The sequence below is a fragment of the Pogonomyrmex barbatus genome, unplaced genomic scaffold, assembly GCF_055798465.1.
Source record: "Pogonomyrmex barbatus isolate J1 unplaced genomic scaffold, ASM5579846v1 scaffold14, whole genome shotgun sequence".
NCBI classification, from domain to species: Eukaryota; Metazoa; Arthropoda; class Insecta; order Hymenoptera; family Formicidae; genus Pogonomyrmex; species Pogonomyrmex barbatus.
In genome coordinates this window covers 2,397,597-2,417,321 of record NW_028297110.1, presented here as the reverse complement: position 1 = coordinate 2,417,321, position 19,725 = coordinate 2,397,597, and the positions used below count along the sequence as shown (strand labels likewise).

Genomic DNA, 19,725 nt, shown 5'->3' with positions numbered 1-19,725 from the left:
CGGCACGCTAAGCGATTTCGCCCAATGTAGAAATTAATTATCGGGCGCACGGCATTGTGAGCGTTTCTGAAGAAAAGAACACCTGGGTGATAATTGTCGGTATACCAATATCATCATACGAATTATAAAGATACCATAAGAAGCACGTCATGACGGTGACTCAAGGAACGCATAATAATTCCTACAATAATAAAGATATATTTTTATCGTGCACTTAATAAATATGTTAATGGTAAAACTGATATTTTTATAATACTTAATCCAATAAATAGTGACTCGAGGAATGCACGATAATTCTTACAATAATAAAAATATATTTTTTATCGTGCACTTAATAAATATGTTAATGGTGAGATGACTGATGTTTTTATAATACTTAATCTAATAAAAATTTTGTGTTGAAAGTACATTGGCATATTGAAAGTAAGGTAAATAGTTATAAAAAAGATACTGACGCAATAATATAGATATGAAGATAATATAGAGACGAACATAGTCATTAATTATTTTCTGAACAGAATAACATGTGTTTCAATGGGATATTTATCTTTACTTTGAAAGAAGACTTTGATTAGACGATAAAGATCACTGATGAGAATTTACATAACTTGCTTTGCACGATTATGCAATGTTGAAATTGAATTGAACTCATTTTAGAACTGCGATACCTTGCCATTTTCTCACATTATCTTCATTATTAACATAACTTAACATTATTTTTTGCTTCATATCGAGGTATACATTAATTCAAAATATTCTTTTGCGGTGTTGCATTTTAATATGCGCAGCACTTTCTTTAAAAGAATAACTGAATAAAGATGAGTAAAGAACAATTGAAAAAAATAAAATCTTTCTTTAAACGTTTTAAAGACGTCTTTAAAGATGTTCTAAAAATATCTTTATTTGACGTTTTTTAAGACGTCTCGTTAACGTACAACGTAATTCAAATAGTTCCGAAGAAAATTATTTGTAATGAGTTATAGTCGGATTGTGCGCACAAACGTTAAAGCTGCAGGAAATCGGTAATGAGGAAGAATAAAAATTACATCTGACTCACCACAAAATTACAACGTTCAGAATTCTATTCTCAATCAACGTATCTTCGATCGTTCGAGGAGTCACGATTTATTTGTTATTCTTTACGTAAGCTCGATTTTTAATATTTACAAAGACATTTTGTTTTTAATTTATATAATTATTATTATAAAATGAGAGATATTATGGAAAGTTAATAATAATTACATATTTATTTTGATATTTATTATAATGATCAACATTTTAATGTGTCTAACACAAAAATGAAATTAATAATGTGATATTAACAGCGTGAAAATCATGGAAAGATAGATAAGAATAAATTTTCGGTGAGAAAATGAATTTATTTTAATCGAGAATTGATAACTGATAGCGAAAAATAAAAAAACATTTGTCTTTCCTGCGAAATGTTACAGTTTCTTTTCTCTTGCTTTTTAAAAGCCCAATATTCTTTTTCTGAAAAAACGTTGTTTTTGTAGAAAATATTTATATTATTCTTTTTTCAAAAAATATAGATATTTTTATCAAAAGAGATATGCTCTTGTATTTTTCCTAACTGAAGCTCTAAAAGCTTACGTAATTAAATTGTAAAACTAACATTAATCGACTTCTCGATGAGCAATTGAAAAAATTAATTATTTTTCTTTCTTTTCATCTTTCTTTCTCTATTCAGGAACGTATTTTAATAAATTCTTAGATACATAGTAAAACCAAACGTATTCCAAAGTTAAGAAGACTCGCTCTGCTCGTTGTATAGCTTCGCCTCATTGCTCTCTTCGCCCGTCAGAAAGGAGATTCGAGAAGATGCGATCCTTTCCTTGACTTTCGCCTTTGACTCACGATGCACTTTTTATGAAACAGCTATAATATCGACATTGCCTTGATCCATCTCGCTGAATACGGTCCTTTCTTGTGAACACGTCTGATCTGCAACATTATTTAGAGAACGGGACGAATAGCGTTATCTGATATAAAAATACAGGAAGAAGCAACACATGCATAAAAAAAACAATATTACAGAATAATTCTAATTACACAGATTATGATTGCACTTTTAACAAAGATGATCTTTTTAAAACATCATTGAAGCTTAAGACTTGAAAAAATACACACACATTAATTATAACTTGTAATTAAAAGATATACATAAAATCACTAAGAACATAAAACACGAAGTATAATTTATTTATTTTAAGATAATATAGAAACATTATATTTTAAATTGCGCTTTTGCAATGCTACATATATATATATATACTCTTAGTATCAAGGGAAGATTCTTCCTCGGATATCATTGCGCGTTATGCATAACAGATGAGAGATCACGGCGCGAACTTGATGTATTCCTACCGAATAAATCGGTGAGAATCTTTCTCTTAAAACTGAGATGCATATAAATTATTCAGGAGTCCTTACGTATGTAACGCACTATCATCGCTTTTCTCCTTCCTCCGTTTGTATTCCGTTCCGCATACTTTTCACCCAGTCGCGACGATCGTTCGAAGAATAGTTCTGGAGACGACTATTCGAAATAACCGTTCTTCACCCCTTCATCTCTCTCTCTCTCTCTCTCTCTCTCTCTCTCTCTCTCTCTCTCTCTCTCCCCCTCTCTCTCTCTCCCTCCCTTCAGAGCGGAGATTGCATTACGCAGGAGAAACACTGTTCAGATAAATTATAGATGACGTTCCACGAGATTACCTTGTATCGCGCGCGCGTCCCGCAGGGATGACTGATCCTCGCAGTCATTTGGGCTTAACAAACCCCACGGATCCGAGCTCAATATACCTCGGACACTCATAGATTTACACATCCTACACACCGTACCCCACACATTCGTACACACATTCCTGCGAGCGATAACGTGATAAATTTTGGGGAATATAAGCGAAAACGGAATATAACTTAATTTTAAAGGAATAATATGAAAATCCACATACGCGTTAGGTGTACTTAGGAATAGGAAAGTTGAAGCTTATTCTTCATTTATATCCTTTATTGATTAAAAAAAGATCGCGGTATCTACGACAACTGAAATGAACGAGCGGATGCTCTCGGTTTATCGATTCTGCAACACTCTCACGAGGCGCACGAGAGAAGTTTGAAAATTTCAAGAGGAATTGAAATGTGGTTAAAAGCATCGGCTCTTTTTTTTAATGTTTTACAATTTCTTAAATTAATACATTAAATTAATTTCTTTTTTTCTACATAATGATAGATGATAAGTTCTTTCAATATTATCAACTCTTTTCGATATATACATTTATTTTTGTAATATTTGTTTGCATCTCTTTTTAGCTTTAGAGAAAAATTGTATTACACGAAAAATATTATTAAGATAAACTAGAAAGAATAATGGATGACATAGAAAAAAAACTGTAACTGTAAACTCATGTGTGATATGGGCCAAGATAAAGAATTGTAATGGTATGAGTGTTATATTTCAAAAATATTTTATTTTTATATTTTCTTTGACACTAACAAAGCGCATCTGCAATATTAACGTGTCGACATTTTCTTATCTAAATGAGAGAAAGATATATTTCTTTCTTTATAGCTATTATTTGGTTATTAGAATAACCATTGGAGATTAAAGTCTACAATACATGGTATTTTCTGTATACTCTTCTAACAAAACATAACAACTTTTATTCTATAATATATAATACAAAAGTTATTAATCTCTAAAAAAGAATTCGCATTTATCATCAAATTATCAAATTATACCTAAAACTCTTCTTTTTTTCAAATAAATAAAAAAGACAAATTATTCTTATATATTTACAAAAATTAAAAATCATTAATATTATTTACATTTTTTAACTTAGTTATTCTTTTATACAATTTATATTTTACATAATAATTTTTTTTACTTATTTATTAAATTATTTTTTTATTTTTTACTTATTATTTTAATTATTTATTATTTATTTTTTTACTAATTTATTTTTATTACGCTTTAACATTTTGAAGGAAGTTCACTCTTGTTTTTTTCCACACAAATCGAGTAACCTGGCATTTTTTGCGACTGCGTGATATTTTCTTCTACGTTTGATATTTCTTCGCTTCGACTCTTGACAATGTCCTCGTTAACATGGACCATCATGTCTATAAGCAATATCTGCAAAAAGGAGAACGTCTGATTATTCAGCATTAAAAGTTCAATCGGCTGTCGATTGAGAAACATTGTTATTGTCTCGAGAGCGAGCAGTGTTCTCCTACATTCTCCACATCGTCGCGTTTCAACAATCGTGATATGCGTGAGATACACGTGAGATATGATCTTAATCGAGACAATCGTCTTTAGCATTGCGCGTGAATGTCGCGATTTGTCCCGGGGCGCGATTTCGCTCAATGGCTCAAGATAGAATTTATCGTGCGAGATCACCTTTTGCGCGGCGATTTGTTGCGCGAGGTCGCGAAGCACGCCGCAGATAAATAATTTCGCGCAACGTAACGAGGTGTACACTGCCGCGCAGATAGTGTGCCCGAAAATTGCTATACGTAAAATTGCATTTTTCCTGTTATGTCGAAAATCCACGCATCTCCATGTGGTCGAGACAAAGCGCGGCCGAAACTGCGCGAGGCGCGCGTAATTTTACGCGACGTAAGCAAGTTAATGAGCGAGGAGAATTCCGAGTGAAAATGCCTTCGCGCGAGGCGCGAGTATTACGAGACGAGAAGAATTTGCGTTCGGGATGTATCATAGGTACGTTGCGCGATTTATAAGTCTCACCTTTTTCCGGGGAGCGTAATTTGGCGCACCAGAGAGCCTCCGGGCTCACGTAAGACCGGCCATCGATGCCGCATACCGGTTGCCTGTGCTCTTCTTCCGGTACCGATCCGCAGGGATGGTCATCCGGTCCCGAACACGGTCCGTCATGCTTTAAAAACAGATCTACAAACGAGACATTCTTGTCTTTGTGCGTGAATAATCGTGAATTCGTGAAAAATCGATAACGAAAAACAGAAAATGTAGCTCTTGAAGCAAAATAATTTTTTTTCTAAATTTTGATGCGTGAAAATCGAAAAATTATATTTTTTAGTTTACGAAAAAATATATTTTTTTATTATTTGGAACCAGAGGTGCTTTTTATTCTCAAATTTTTTGATGCCGAAAACGACGTTTTGTATTAAAATTCTTCTTAACATATTAAAAAATAAGATAAAAAAAAATGCATGAATGATATATTTGTGACTTTCTGTCAAAATTTCAAGAAATCGTTAACTTTCTTTATAAAAAGATCTTCGCGAGAAAAGCGATTTTTTTGAAATCATATGAAATTATTGAAAATCCGACATAGAAAAATTTGGCTTGCGGCATCGTTTTCGACATTCTAAAAATCTACGAGAAATACCTTGTCTAGTTCAAAATAAACTTTTCGTTGTAGGCTAATATCGTCAATTCACAAATCAAAGTTTCTTATCGAAACTTAAACTTCGTCTGTATTTTCTAAACTTCTTTAATTCGATCGCTGTGAAATTAAATTTCGAGGAATTTATCAGTGATCTACTTGACAGTTGGACCGATGCACTAGGATGCATTTTACTGTAGGATGCTTTTTACATCAGCTCTTTCTCTTTCTACATCTCTTTTGCGACGTGAGACTCACATTTATCGTGACGAGTGTGGCATTGCAAGTGATGTATACTCTGATACGTGCGACCGTCGTTCCCGCAAACCTCGTCGTCTGCGGTGAAGGCGTCGTTCGCGTATTCACCGTTCGGTAAAACCGTGGTATTTGTGTGCGCCTCTATGCAGGATTCGTGGCTGTGCGTGTCGCACTCCCCATTGGAAATTACATTCAGATCTGAATTTAAAAAGTAAAGAGGCATACGCGTACATTCGCATACATTCTAAATTAATAAATTCTAAATATCATAAATTCTAAATTAAAAAGTAAGCTACGCTCGCACACTTTCTGAATTAAAAAGTGAGCCGCATTTTCAAACTGTCTGAATGAAGAAACACACCGATGGAGAGATGTACGGTGTATAAATAAATTACTTTTTGAATAAAATATTTTTATATACTTTGACGGATAAGCGAAACTTTCTTTTAAAATGAGCAACGTCTTCGTAGGGTATCTCTCATATTAAATATTTGCCGATAAACTGTTTGCTTCAAGACAAAATTTGTTTTGGACGAAGTGGAAAGAAACTTTTGTCATGTAAATATATATATATATATATATATATATATATATATATATATATAAGATTACACGGGGATCAATTTGCGATGATTTACAATCGTGTAAAGTAAAATTATTTTAGTGATACTTCAGCGTTATAATCGTTTGGGAGAAATCGATATGAAACTCACGAAAATGTCCGCCGGTGATGTTCATAAAAATGGATACTTTATATAATTGAATATATTATTGCTCACGTGGGCGGTGGCAGAGAAAGAGGAAAGGATTGGAATAAGTGACTCCATCCGACGCGCAGACTGGATTCCACTCGTATCTCGCTTTCGCGATGTCACAAACCGCCGCACCATAAAGCTGGTGAACGAATTCCACGCGGCAACCACCGTCGTGAATAATTTGCAATTCTAGAAGAACAAAATAAATCCCGAGATTGGGTTTCAAGATTAATTAAACACATAGTAACGCAGTAGTAAATTGTGTGACATGCACACAATATTTTCTATAATTTCCGTATGCAATTTTCTCGGTATTTATATAACATTTTATTATTATATTAAAATATATTATTATATATTTTATTATTAAATACACACACACACACACACACACACACACACACACACACACACACACACACACACACACACACACACACATATATATATATATATAATATACTGATTTACTTGATCTTTGACGATTGCGAATTGAAAAATCTATCATCACGATAGATAAACATTTCGATTCGGATGTAAATCATAATGTATCATGTAAAAGGATAATTGGGTTATGCCGATGAAACGTTTAGCTCAAAGCAAGGACTCCAAATTAATTCTGCACGACACGTCGCGAGACTTAAGAGAGCGCGAAGGTACCACGTCGAAGGAGTTTGAACGTTATTTCCGACTACTTGCCGGCAATTAGGCCGAATCATAATTAAACGCTTAACTTCCGGCGAAAGCCCTTACCGGGATTATGTCGTTGCAGGCATTTGAGCTGCGCCGCGTTCTGATAAGTGAGCCCATTATTAGCGCAAACCGGATTCACACCGTAATGCTCAGTGCCGCTTCGGTAACAGTAATCGTTCTGTTGGCAGTCCTTCATCGACATGGCTGTTAAATCTGGAATGGATCATGGGAAAAGAGTCATAAACTTCCGGTGAGAACTTCTCCGTTCACGATTAGCTAGTGATGAAAAATATCATCTAATAAAATATGCTCGCACTGCTCGTTTTAAACCTGATAATCGGAATTTTTTTAATTATCAAGCAGAAACAATAATATGTATAACAAATAATAAAAAATATTTCTTTTGTTAAATATAATTTTTTAATAGAAGTAGAATTTTTTTTTTTTTTTAATATGAGAAAGAGTTGAAAAATATGTAGAGAGTGATTAAAATCAATCTCTTTCTAAATTTTTATTAATTTTGATTTAACAGGAGTTAAACACGTGAAAAAAACGAAACGATGAATATTATCTCTTTCGGATACCTTACCTTTCGATTGCTTACGACGAACGCATAACAGAGATTGCATATTAGTGTAAATCTTACGATCCGACCCGCAAACTGGCTCGTAATATAGATTGATGCTGCAATATTCTTCGTTCTCCAAGCACGGACCGGAGTGTAATGTGGCAACTAAAAAGAATTTTACCTTAAATCGTCAGGAAAAGTTCGTCGAGCAAAATTTTTTATTCGCGTAAACTGCTTCTGCAAGACCTGCAATGTATCTCAAATGCATTAATATCTTATTATTCTTTCGAGATTTGATTTATTAATATTTTTAGGCATTTAGGCATATATGAAACAAGATAAATTTTAAAATGGTCAGTAAAGACAGATGTATTTAAAAAACAATTTGTTATTTTAATCAACTCGCTTAGATACATTGTAAGATTTTACAAAATTTGCTAAGCACAGTTGACAATAATCTTTCTTTTAAAATTAATAATATTTAATAATATTTATCGTAAATATTTTTATGATATATATATATATACATATATATATAGATATATATACATATATAATATATATATAAAAATCGTTATTTTTTTCTACTTACCAGTATCACGAGTGTAATGATTTTTACAATCCAAGTATAAACTATTAGCGTATGTTACCCCATTATCACCGCACACTGGACCGCCATATATATCCGATTTGTCAAAAACTGTACAGTTTTCATACAATGCAACTTTGTCCAAAGTAAGTGCAAATCCCATTCTATCACGTGTCCCAATCACTGCAAAATTTTTAATTTTTTTCGAAAATATTTTCGTATTTCTTTGAAAAGAAATGTGAGGCGCGTGAGATCGATTAATAAAATTTGAATTAAACACTCGACGAGAAATGTCGACAAAAATACCCAAAAGAAGAGGAAGAAGGAAGACGTAGCGTGAAGATGACATGCTGCGAATTCAGTTTCAGTCGTAGAAGAACCAACGTGACTATGACGATGCTCGTACACCTGCACTGCTTTTTTTTCCCCTCGATTGAATATATTGTTATGCATTCCTCCTGTCACGGTAATCAGGGAAATTCGATATCGAATACGTGTCACTACCAGGCAACGCTAGCAAAATTAATCGCAACAATGCGTCATTATTGATCCCCCGTCGTCAATTTGTCTCGCTGATTTAAACGTGATCCATTATGTAAATTAATATTTTGTCGCACACGAGTAAAAACGCGTTATGAATAAACGTTTTATGTAATATGTTCTCTTATCGACGAATTAGTCAGCGTTAATGAAAAAGGATGACGTAATGGGAAAGGAAGTGCAGTAGGCAGTAGAAAAAGAGAAAAAGCAAAAAAAAAAAAAACATTGAATAGTTTATTAATACTACTAGCATTGCATTGATATTATAGTATAATAGAATATTAACAATGAAATTATAAATAATAACTGATTTTCATACTTTTTCCATTTTGTACAAACCAACAGAAAGAAAAGGACGCGTAATATAAAAATATAAATAGATATATAATAAAATAAAAATAACGTGAATAGTCACTTGATTCAGTAAACATCAACTAGCAGTAATGTTTTACATTTGAATATTATAATTTCAACAATATAAGATAAATAATATAATATATATTGTATGTAACAATATATTGTAACAATATATAATTATATTGTTAAATAGGAAATTATCATATTGATAGTATTGTTATTGTTAGTATTTATTAATTTTTATCAAGGTAGAATAGTAATTAGTGAATTAGTTAAATCAATCCTAAATAATTATTTTTCAATTTAACTTAAATTAGTTATTTTTTAAATAACAACATGTTAAGCTTAATTTTTTATTTAAATTAAGATTTTTCCATATTGTTCGATTTTTTATCTTGTATATTATAATTATTTAAATCAAATGTTAAAAAATTACAACATTTAAGCATATAAATAATACTTTTTAAAATTGATTTTTAATTTAATTTACTTCAATTTTAATTTTTATATAAGTCATTAATTTTAACTTAATTCAATTAGAAAGAATTAACTTACTCAACCTTGATTTTCATTTTGTAAAAATATGATATAATAGCAATTTACATTGTCAACAGATAATCTATTTTATTATCGACAATTCTGTATAGTTATCAACAGTTGCAAAAATAATAACTGTTGTTATCTAAGTGTAATATTTTTCACCGAATAAATCTAACCTCTTTAGTTCAATTCATACATGTGTGCTCGTATAATCTAAATTCTGAGTATCAATTTTTCTTCTTTCAAATAAATTTAATCTATAGGTAATTCGGGATCTCTCAAAAGAATTCTCTTCTCGAACGGAATTCGACGGGTAACGTCACACGCCGCACGCGGGCGCCATTTTCGCTCGGCCACGTCCTAACTTCATGGCAGGAGTGTCGTGTTTGGGCCTGTAGTGTAATCCCAGCGATAATTTCACACTCGCAGTAAACGTGGTGAACGGTCAACGACGACAAGATGGTACGTAGAGAAACAGAGCAACGAAACGGTATGTAGGCAAATCGGCTCGCAAACGATGCTATCGGCGGCACGCACTTGCATGCTTCTCACGTTGACATTCGAGAAACGTCAAAATATCCGCTCCCTTCACGGAATAAGGAAAGACCCATCACGTAGTTTTCCTTCTTCGAAAAATGTACGACTTTTTCTCGCATGAATTTTAGGAGAACTTGGAATTAGAGAAATCCTTTCCTTCCTTAATACAAATTTCTAATGTTTGAAACAAAAGCTAACTTTTGTTAAGTAAAGTAGAAAAATCCATATACGGATTTCACTATAGAAGTGTAATTGAAGATCTTTTCCTGTAGCCTCTGAGGTTGGACATCAAGCGAAAGCTGACAGCCAGGTCAGACAGAGTGAAGAGTGTGGATCTCCATCCGACCGAGCCATGGATGCTGTGCTCGCTGTATCAGGGCAATGTCAACATCTGGAATCACGAGACGCAGACCTTGGTAAAGACATTCGAGGTCTGCGATCTGCCAGTACGAACGGCAAAGTTTGTGCCACGCAAGAACTGGGTCATTACTGGCTCTGACGACATGCAAATCAGAGTGTTCAATTATAATACCTTGGAGCGTGTTCATTCGTTCGAGGCACACAGTGATTATGTCAGATGTATAGCTGTGCATCCAACGCAACCATTTATACTTACCAGTAGCGGTAAGTTACACTGCTAAATTGATAATTTTTATTTATCTGTCAAGTTTATCTTTCTTATGATTCATATTACAACTATATTGATTTTCTTGTAGATGATATGTGGATAAAATTATGGAATTGGGAAAAGTCTTGGATCTGTCAGCAAGTATTCGAAGGTCATACACATTATGTCATGCAGATTGTATTTAATCCAAAAGACAACAATACTTTTGCCAGTGCGTCCTTAGACAGAACTGTCAAAGTATGGCAGCTTGGCTCGCCCACGGCAAATTTCACTCTTGAGGGTCATGAGAAGGGTGTCAATTGTGTAGATTATTACCATGGCGGTGACAAACCGTACTTGATATCAGGAGCTGATGACAGATATGTCAAGATATGGGATTATCAGAACAAGACCTGCGTACAGACCCTGGAGGGTCACACACAGAATATCTCCGCGGTGTGTTTCCATCCAGAATTGCCAATAGTTCTCACGGCCTCGGAGGACGGTACCGTTAGAATATGGCATGCAGGAACGTACAGACTGGAGTCCTCCCTCAACTACGGCTTCGAAAGAGTATGGACCATCGCATGCATGCGAGGTTCCAACAACGTCGCCATCGGATATGACGAAGGTAGCGTTATGGTGAAAGTCGGCCGAGAGGAACCGGCCGTTTCGATGGATTCGCTGGGTGGAAAAATCGTGTGGGCGCGCCACAGCGAGATTCAGCAAGTGAATCTGAAGGCGTTAGGCGAAGAAGCGCAGGACGGAGAACGACTGCCATTAGCCGTCAAGGACATGGGCGCCTGCGAAATATATCCGCAAACTATACAGCACAATCCGAATGGTCGGTTTCTGGTGGTCTGCGGCGATGGCGAATATATTATATACACGTCGATGGCATTGAGGAACAAAGCGTTCGGACAGGCGTCGGAATTCGTATGGGCGGCGGACTCTAGCCAATACGCAGTGAGGGAGAGTAATACGACAGTTAAGGTCTTCAAAAACTTCAAGGAGAAGAAAAGTTTCAAACCAGACTTTGGAGCGGATGGTACGATATTTTTTATCTCTATTTCTTTATCTGTCGACTTGACTTTTGTATATCATTGTTGCTCGTAGGTATCTTTGGCGGATTTTTACTCGGTGTATCGTCTGGATCGGGCCTCTCTTTTTTCGACTGGGACACATTAAAATTGGTCCGTCGCATAGACATACAACCTACACATGTATATTGGGCCGAGAATGCCTCACTAGTGGCATTAGCCACATCAGATCAATATTTTATACTGAAGTATCATGCGGATGCTGTTGCTAATGCCGCGGAAAACACTGAAGACATTGAAAATGCATTTGAGGTACATCGTATGCTTAATTACTCAAGCAAGTTTTTTATTTCCTGTTTCTAATTTTTATAAATAACTTTTCCAGATGGTAGCGGAGATGAGCGAAGTAGTAAAGACCGGCTTGTGGGTCGGTGACTGCTTCATTTACACTAATAGCGTCAATCGTGTTAATTATTTCGTCGGCGGCGAAGTGGTCACTGTCTCCCATCTGGACAGACCAATGTATCTACTGGGATACGTACCGAGAGACAACAGATTATATCTTTGTGACAAAGAATTGTCTGTCGTCTCGTATTCTTTACTATTATCGGTGTTAGAATATCAGACCGCAGTTATGCGAAAAGATTTCGAAACTGCCAATAGAGTATTACCAACTGTCCCGAAGGAACATCGAACGCGAGTAGCTCACTTTCTGGAAAAACAAGTGTGTAATTTAATTTAATAGTCATTGCCAATAATTTATAGTCATTAACAATAATTTATTAAGAAGCGTTTTCATTTTTATCTCTATTTTACAGGGCTTCAAAGAACAAGCTCTGGCAGTATCGACGGATCCTGAGCATAGATTCGAACTAGCGCTTGCACTGGGAAATCTCGCGACCGCGCACACTCTCGCCAAGGAGGCGAACAGTCAACAGAAATGGCGACAATTGGCTTCTCTCGCAACGCAAAAAGGAAAACTATGTTTGGCGCAAGAATGCCTTCATCAAGCACAAGATTTCGGTGGCTTGTTATTACTAGCCACTAGCACAGGAAACGCAGATATGATTCAGAAGCTCGGCACGGTGGCAGACGAAACGGGAAAAAATAATATTTCTTTCTTGTCGAACTTCATATTAGGCGATGTGGACAAGTGTCTCGACATCCTGATTAAAACGGACAGAATTCCTGAGGCTGCGTTCTTTGCTAGGACATACGCACCTAGTAAAATCTCGTCCATTATCAAACTATGGAAAGAAAAGCTTTCAGCGGTGAGCGAGAAAGCAGGACAGAGTTTAGCGGATCCCGAACAGTATGAGAATCTTTTCCCCGGATACAGAGAAGCTTTGAAGGTGGAAAAATTCCTACGGGAAGAAAGCAAGAAGAAAATTCCAGCGTCTGCATTTCCCACTGTCACGGTATGTGCGTTATTTGTAAATATTAGCAATATTAGCAATAAGAGTTGAATATATGAGAATTTTAGTTATCGAAATGAATCGTAGCTTTGAGGTACGCGATTAGTAGCGTGTTAAAGCGATCGATTGAAAACAATAAACTGATCGCATTAATATGACGCAAATCGTCTCGCTGAAACCAATCCGTTACTCGTCTCAATCAGTCAGCAATCTCAAACGATCGGTATAGTAAGGTGCCGTGAAAGAGTTGAATAATATTTTTATAGGCACTCGTAATCACATGATAAAATCGAGTCATGCTCGTTAGCGATAATAGAAATCTCATATCCCTGCATCTTTGTTATCGCATCGTTACAGCTTAGGAAAAATATATAAAAAAATCGATCTTGTGTTTGCTGATAAATTTTTCTTTTTATAACCGTGTCATTATGAGACAAAAATAATAATTTATATAATATTCACAAAATATTTTTTACAAAATATATATATTTATGTATATATGTATTAAATTTACGTTAACGCATTTACAAAGAGATTGTATGAGACTAAAAATTGTGAATTAATTTTGTAGCCTAATATTGAACGGAAACCATTGGAGGAGATGTTGGTTGCCGAGCAATCGGGCACATTTCAATATAAAGGCAGTGTGAGTGGTCCCTCCGAGACTGAGGAAAAATTGATCGACAGATTGCAAGTTCTTTCAGTATCAGCGAAGGACAACCTCTTCCTAAATAAACCAACCACTTCCATCGTAAAGCAAGAAGTACCTGAGAAAGCAACGACGAAGCCCGCGAGTAGTTCCAGGCCTCTCACAGTGGATGACGACGATCTGGACATCGATCTAGAAATTGACGATAATATCGATACTACTGTGAGTATGATAAAGTATTATAAAGTTTCTGTAATTTTAATGCTATTCCATACATATGTCTCATTTGCTTTCTGGTATCGAAATGCTTTTAATTATGAATTTAAAAAACGATCGAGATTTTTTTAACAATAATATATATATATATATATCTTGCAATATAAACATCTAACTTCGTAATCATAGGATCGTAGAAGATAAGCCAAAAGCGAAGAAGGCGCGAACAAATAAGAGTTGGGGGGCATACAATTAGGCGATGGTTTAATGCTCTTAAATATGAACGTAACTTTAGACGGGTATAGCATTACCAAAACACGGCAAGAAAGGGGCTACGCGGCGTATATATGCCATACATGTATAAATCCCATGCACGTGCAGAATACACCGAAATGCACGTTGTATTTGCACAACTCCCTCGTGTGTATTATATATCATGGAGCAAATACGCGTGTAACGCGATTAAATATGTCGCTAAAAAAAGAACGAATCGTACTATGTGATAAAAGTCCACGTAACAGTAGTGCGAAAAACTAACGAAACGGCTTACACATCCTATTCTATTCGTAGATGATCTCGCGTGATCGATGATGCTGCGAAATTAATGAAAATATTTTTTTAATCTGACTTACTCGAGAAAAATCTGTACTTATCTGTATTTAACTTTAGACATGTAAAAGTCTCATTTATACGTATATTTATACGTACTTCATTCGTATATGTGTGTGTATGCAATGCGAAAATCGACAACAGATCATTAAGCTCGATCCCGTGTGTAACTGATATGAATGTGGGAGAAGCTGGTACACACGCACGATCTCTCTCTATCTTTCTCTTTTTCTCTGCGAACTTTTGCGAAACGCCTCGGGAGCTTGTTTGCTGCGAGGCAGTCACGCCGCATTTTGTTTACAGCCTTGTTGCCATAATACTCGACTCCGGAGTCGAACCGTACTCCTCCTACTATAAGGTTCCGACCATTACTACGTTTTGTCACGCTCTACCTCCCTTTTTTTCCATTCACTCGCGATGGTGCATTTAGGAATACCTACGTTTCGATATTTCTCTCTTTTAAAGTTTCGACGAGAAAAATTATACGGAATCCAAATTATTTTGTGAACATTAGTCACGTAACAGCTTGCTTAAACATTGAGAAATATTTGTAAAATAATCGAACTATTTTCTACTTTAGGATGTCAATCTCGATGATGATCTTCTCGAGGAGGATTAACTATTGAAACGGAAGATGACATACAACCATCGTATTTTCATTCTTCTTCTATCATCAGTCATTCCCAGCAAGAAAAGAAGAAAATGATGAGAGTTATTTAGAACCAAGTATTAAAATGATAAAATGAAATTTATCTCTGTGCGCAAGTGTGTTTATATCACTGTATAAGTTAACGAAGGTAATGCAGCGCGAATTTTGCCGATTGTCACAGGTAATTAAAAGTTAAATATATTGTTAACATAACAAGGGAAGTATAATATGCTTTTATGTCGCATTCTCTCATCTCCGTTTTACGAATGTCTCTTGATCCCTTGTTCCCAAGCGTAAACAATAGATTCCCGACATCTTTGATTTCTCAAAAATGCATAGTGTGGCGTATCTCAAATATTATAAAGCAAATATAGCGATGATTTTTCGAAATGTGGAATCAGTCTTTATTAGCAAAGATTTTTCTATTCTTATCTAGTTACTTCTTAATAAACTTTTAATTAATTTTAAATTTAATTAATTTTAATTTAAAACCAATAAGCTTTTAATTGCGAATCTAGTGGAAAAAAAAAAATAAAACCTTTTTTGTAAATAAAATTTGATATGAATAAATGATGTAATTTCTAGTTCAAAGCTTTAATGAGATATTAAATATGCTTTGCGAAGCCACGAATATCGAACGTTGAACTAATTCGCGCGAAGGGAAGGACTCGAAATTTAGCAAGGAACATTTCCATCGAAACATCACTCGATATACATCGGTATATCAGCTGCGCGTATTTGTCACGTTGCATTTCCCTTCGGATTTTCGGACGGCCGAGAGTGCGTGCGTAAAAGCCGGAGTTGAATCGATACACTCGTACGTGTCACAAGGTGCCGAAGAAAAACAAAGAGACGCAGTTAGCACGAGCCGTACGTGCTCGACCGTACACTCACGAAGGAGGGAACAAGCGTACGTGTTGAGGCAAAACATATTCGTTATTAACGCCAACAGGAAAAGGAGATGCAAAGAGTTAAACTTATCTGAGTAACTGAGGAAATGGGATGGGAAATCGCTATCACTTTTTTCGAAGAAAGAGTAAAATATTGAAATATATATATATATATATATATATATATATCGATTTTTTTTTATTTAATTGTATAATATCATCCTGTAATCGTAAACGCATATTCTTGCTTAAGTGTGAATAGAACGTTTGTCGACTATCGCAACATTTTTGAATACATGAAATATGAAGCAAATGTAGCATAAATTATAATACGACTATTTTAACATACCGATGTCACTGAATGTAAAATATATGTCCAACATAAGCATAATGCGTGATCAATTTTGATATCAAGAACGCAAATTTGAAAAAGCACGACGTTTGCATATAATGTTTTAATAATGACGCTCTACGTCTCGATCAGAACAATTGAGTTGATAATTGAAATCTTTCCGGTCGACGTCGGGAGTGCGTTAACATCGGCGAGGAGAGGTTTTTACGCGCTGAAACGCACTCGTTGCAGATCCTCGGAACGACGCTGAGGTTGGCGTTCTCGAATTCGAGCTTCGCTCGCAAAAACGCAAACGAATAAACTCTTCGAATTGATCGCATGCACGCGCGTCCGATATAACTCGGGGTTTCCTTACTAGATGGAATGACAATGGGAGAAAGAGTTGTAGCATATTGAATGAATCATTGCCTTTTTAGCATTGATATGCGTGAAACAAAGATATGGGAACGTTTTTCGGCATTTCGCGAGAATATTGCTCCTCGCTGATCATTTTTTTACTCATAAGCTGATCCAGGATAAATCTCATTACCTTATCCTTCTTAATATTTTTTTGTACATACATAATTTAGATAAAATCGATAAAATTAAAAAAATTTACATTTATATAATTCAATAGCTGTGACAAGTAAGTTATATAGAAAAATAATAAAATTTTAATAATGTACCAAACGCCTTAATATGTACAAAACGTAGATGCCGACTGCATTGAAAATTAGATAACGAGTTTCGCAATCTCAAATTAATATCAATAAAATGTGATTCTCTGAACGATCACGATGCGCACGTTTCTCTGAGGCCAAGATGCAATATATAAACGAAATCAACCTGCACGTTATCTATTGGCTTTACTGTCTCAATGCAATATATTTATTTCTATTTCTCATCCACGCTACATCGTAATGCTATTATCTCAGCCGGAGACATCTCGACACTGCGCTTTACGACGTAGTTTATCGACGTATCTATGCGACGCAGCTTCTCGTAAAGCGGTCAAGTTATTAAATAAGAACAATTCGAAGGCGCGTCGCGCGTGGGCGTTCATTCTTGAGCAGGTCTGAACCCCCTGATAAATCGCGGAACGAAAATACGCGGTCACTCGCGGTGTTTACGTTAGGAAAACAGAAAACGTAAGCCACCGATATAAAGAGGCAGATACGAGACGAGGCGATCCGCGATATCCGCGTCCCTCCTGCCCACGCGGATTCACGGATCTCGTTGCCGGTGGGCGAACGGAGAGAGGAGAAACAAGAGCAGGTAGAAAGAGAGGCGCACGGCGGGGAACACGGGGGGGGGGGGAGGGTGGTGGAGACGAGGAAGCAGAAGAGGAAAAAGATATCTCGCGCTCGCCGTACTCGAAAATAGAAACAGCCGCGTTGACACTCCGCTACAAATTGTCCGCGTCATGACGCCGCCTCGCTTTAAGAGCCACGCGTCTCGCGGCGTTCGTCAGCTTCTATCTCTCGCACGGAGGAAAAAAAAGCCGCTGACCGAAAGATGATACCTGGGAGGGAGGGAGAGGGTGCGATCGATAAATCTCTTTTGCTCAGACGCTTCCGCATCCGATCTCTTGATCTCTTAATGGCCCGTCTATTTTCATCGCTGAGTGCAAACGGCAGGGTAACGTGTCGCCCGACACGGCCTTTAAAAAGTTAAAACTTTTTTAATTTTAAAAGCTTCTTTAATTTTAAAAATTATTCTCAAATTTATTTGATATCGTATCTTGTTATCTCTTGTTTATTCATTTTCGACTTATACGAATTCCAAGGGAATGTTTTGCCCGCGAGATAAACGATGAGGTTGTTGAATAATTAACTTGGGGCAAAATGCGAAAGAATCGGTGTCCCGACGCTGGTTCCATCCAAGTTCTTTCAGACGGAAATTCATGGTCCCGCTTCGTACGTACGAGGAGGATCACCATAAATCGATCGAGCGATACCCGACACACTCTCGGTTCGTTCTACCGATTTTCTTTTTTTCGCGATGCTTAATTAAATCCACTTTTAACGACCGTGCATTACGGTGTTTAAACTTTTTGTGTGCTATAATTGAATTAGAACAAAGCGAAATCCCTACGCGCATAAAAATAGATATTATAGTCTGATCTTTTTCCACCGGAAAGTAGGAAAGTCAGTTTCGATCTTTAAAAGAAAAACAATGATTCTTGCTGTCACTCGTTAGATGCAGCCCATTTTTTATTGCACTTATACGAATGTGAATATATAAATAAAATTATGACTAAGTTCCTTTAAAAAAAAATTTTTCTTAATTAAAAAGAATTTAATTACTAATTTGCGAAGTTATCGATTAATTTTATTCACTCACGAGCCAAAGAAAAATTTTTTATTTTTTAATTTGCGCATTTATAATGTAAGTAATTGTTCCAAGTTTTATAGATATATATATATATATATATAAATTGAAATGATACAAAAGTGATTAGATGCCCAAGATGTAGTTTTACCGAGCAATATTCTCTTCGATTTCTTCTTATTTTTTTCTCTTTTTTTGTTCGTTGCAGGAAATTTCGCGCATCGTTCTGCAATTGATCGATTGCCTCGCGAATTGGAAACGCGAGGTAGCCCTCTTCTCGCTCAACTCAAAAGGGAGCTCGCTGAGAATACACGTGCACGCGAGCAGCATCCCGTGAAGCTGCTAATAGTCGCCTAAACGATCGCTCTTCGCCGTCGCTATATGTCACCGCCGCCCTCCAACTTACACGCATCGCCGCACGCACGTACGAGTGAATCCTGCGTCGTTTCTCCCTCGAACGCCTCTGGCACGCGAGATCGTCGCGTACTTCTTTTTCCTTACGTCCGTCCCGGCGAATCGCGCGAATTCGTTCGAGTAATAAAAGCTGGAGCTTGCAAGAATATACGCTCTTGTCCGCGAGAAATAAGAGACAGAAAAATTTCTATAATTGGAGAACGTTGTTCTTCAATTTTCGTATTCCCGAGACGAAGTAATAGTCTGCAAATATGGAATACTTTCGAAATGTACGCGGTAAAAAAATTTCATTTCACCAAATAATTAATTAAGATTATTTAAAGTAATTTACGAAGCGACTCTCAAAGATT

At 35.9% G+C, this 19,725-nt stretch overlaps 2 protein-coding genes across 5 annotated transcripts in view; one reads left to right on the top strand and one right to left on the bottom strand.

Moving 5' to 3' along the window:
• Positions 1–15,630, top strand: part of beta'COP (coatomer subunit beta') — a 64,081-nt gene extending 48,451 nt beyond the window's left edge. Inside the window, exons 2-9 of one of the 4 annotated variants that reach the window (XM_011635689.3) lie at positions 9,951–10,149; positions 10,497–10,848; positions 10,941–11,879; positions 11,948–12,183; positions 12,257–12,595; positions 12,690–13,289; positions 13,858–14,157; positions 15,341–15,630. In XM_011635689.3, the coding sequence (XP_011633991.2) occupies positions 10,147–10,149; positions 10,497–10,848; positions 10,941–11,879; positions 11,948–12,183; positions 12,257–12,595; positions 12,690–13,289; positions 13,858–14,157; positions 15,341–15,379 (2,808 nt within the window). In that variant the 5' untranslated portion in view covers positions 9,951–10,146 and the 3' untranslated portion in view covers positions 15,380–15,630. The other 3 variants (XM_089073084.1, XM_025217768.2, XM_089073083.1) reach the window with 3 other exon arrangements.
• Positions 3,469–8,715, bottom strand: LOC105425115 (serine protease inhibitor dipetalogastin-like). Its single transcript, XM_089072972.1, has 8 exons — positions 8,557–8,715; positions 8,254–8,433; positions 7,683–7,826; positions 7,154–7,306; positions 6,425–6,589; positions 5,646–5,843; positions 4,769–4,930; positions 3,469–4,153 (listed from the first exon to the last, which is right to left on the bottom strand). Exons 1-8 carry the CDS (start codon positions 8,597–8,599, stop codon positions 4,122–4,124), a joined length of 1,077 nt encoding a protein of 358 aa, XP_088929098.1. The 5' UTR covers positions 8,600–8,715; the 3' UTR covers positions 3,469–4,121.
• Positions 15,631–19,725: the final 4,095 nt, after the last annotated feature.

Excerpts from the sequence above, each read along its gene's own strand:
- LOC105425115 (XM_089072972.1), bottom strand. The coding sequence starts at position 8,599 with ATGTCATCTTCACGCTACGTCTTCCTTCTTCCTCTTCTTTTGG. Across the intron at positions 7,307-7,682 it reads TCGTCGTAAGCAATCGAAAG|ATTTAACAGCCATGTCGATG; the intron begins GTAAGGTATCCG and ends GATCCATTCCAG. Across the intron at positions 4,154-4,768 it reads ATTACGCTCCCCGGAAAAAG|ATATTGCTTATAGACATGAT; the intron begins GTGAGACTTATA and ends TCCTTTTTGCAG.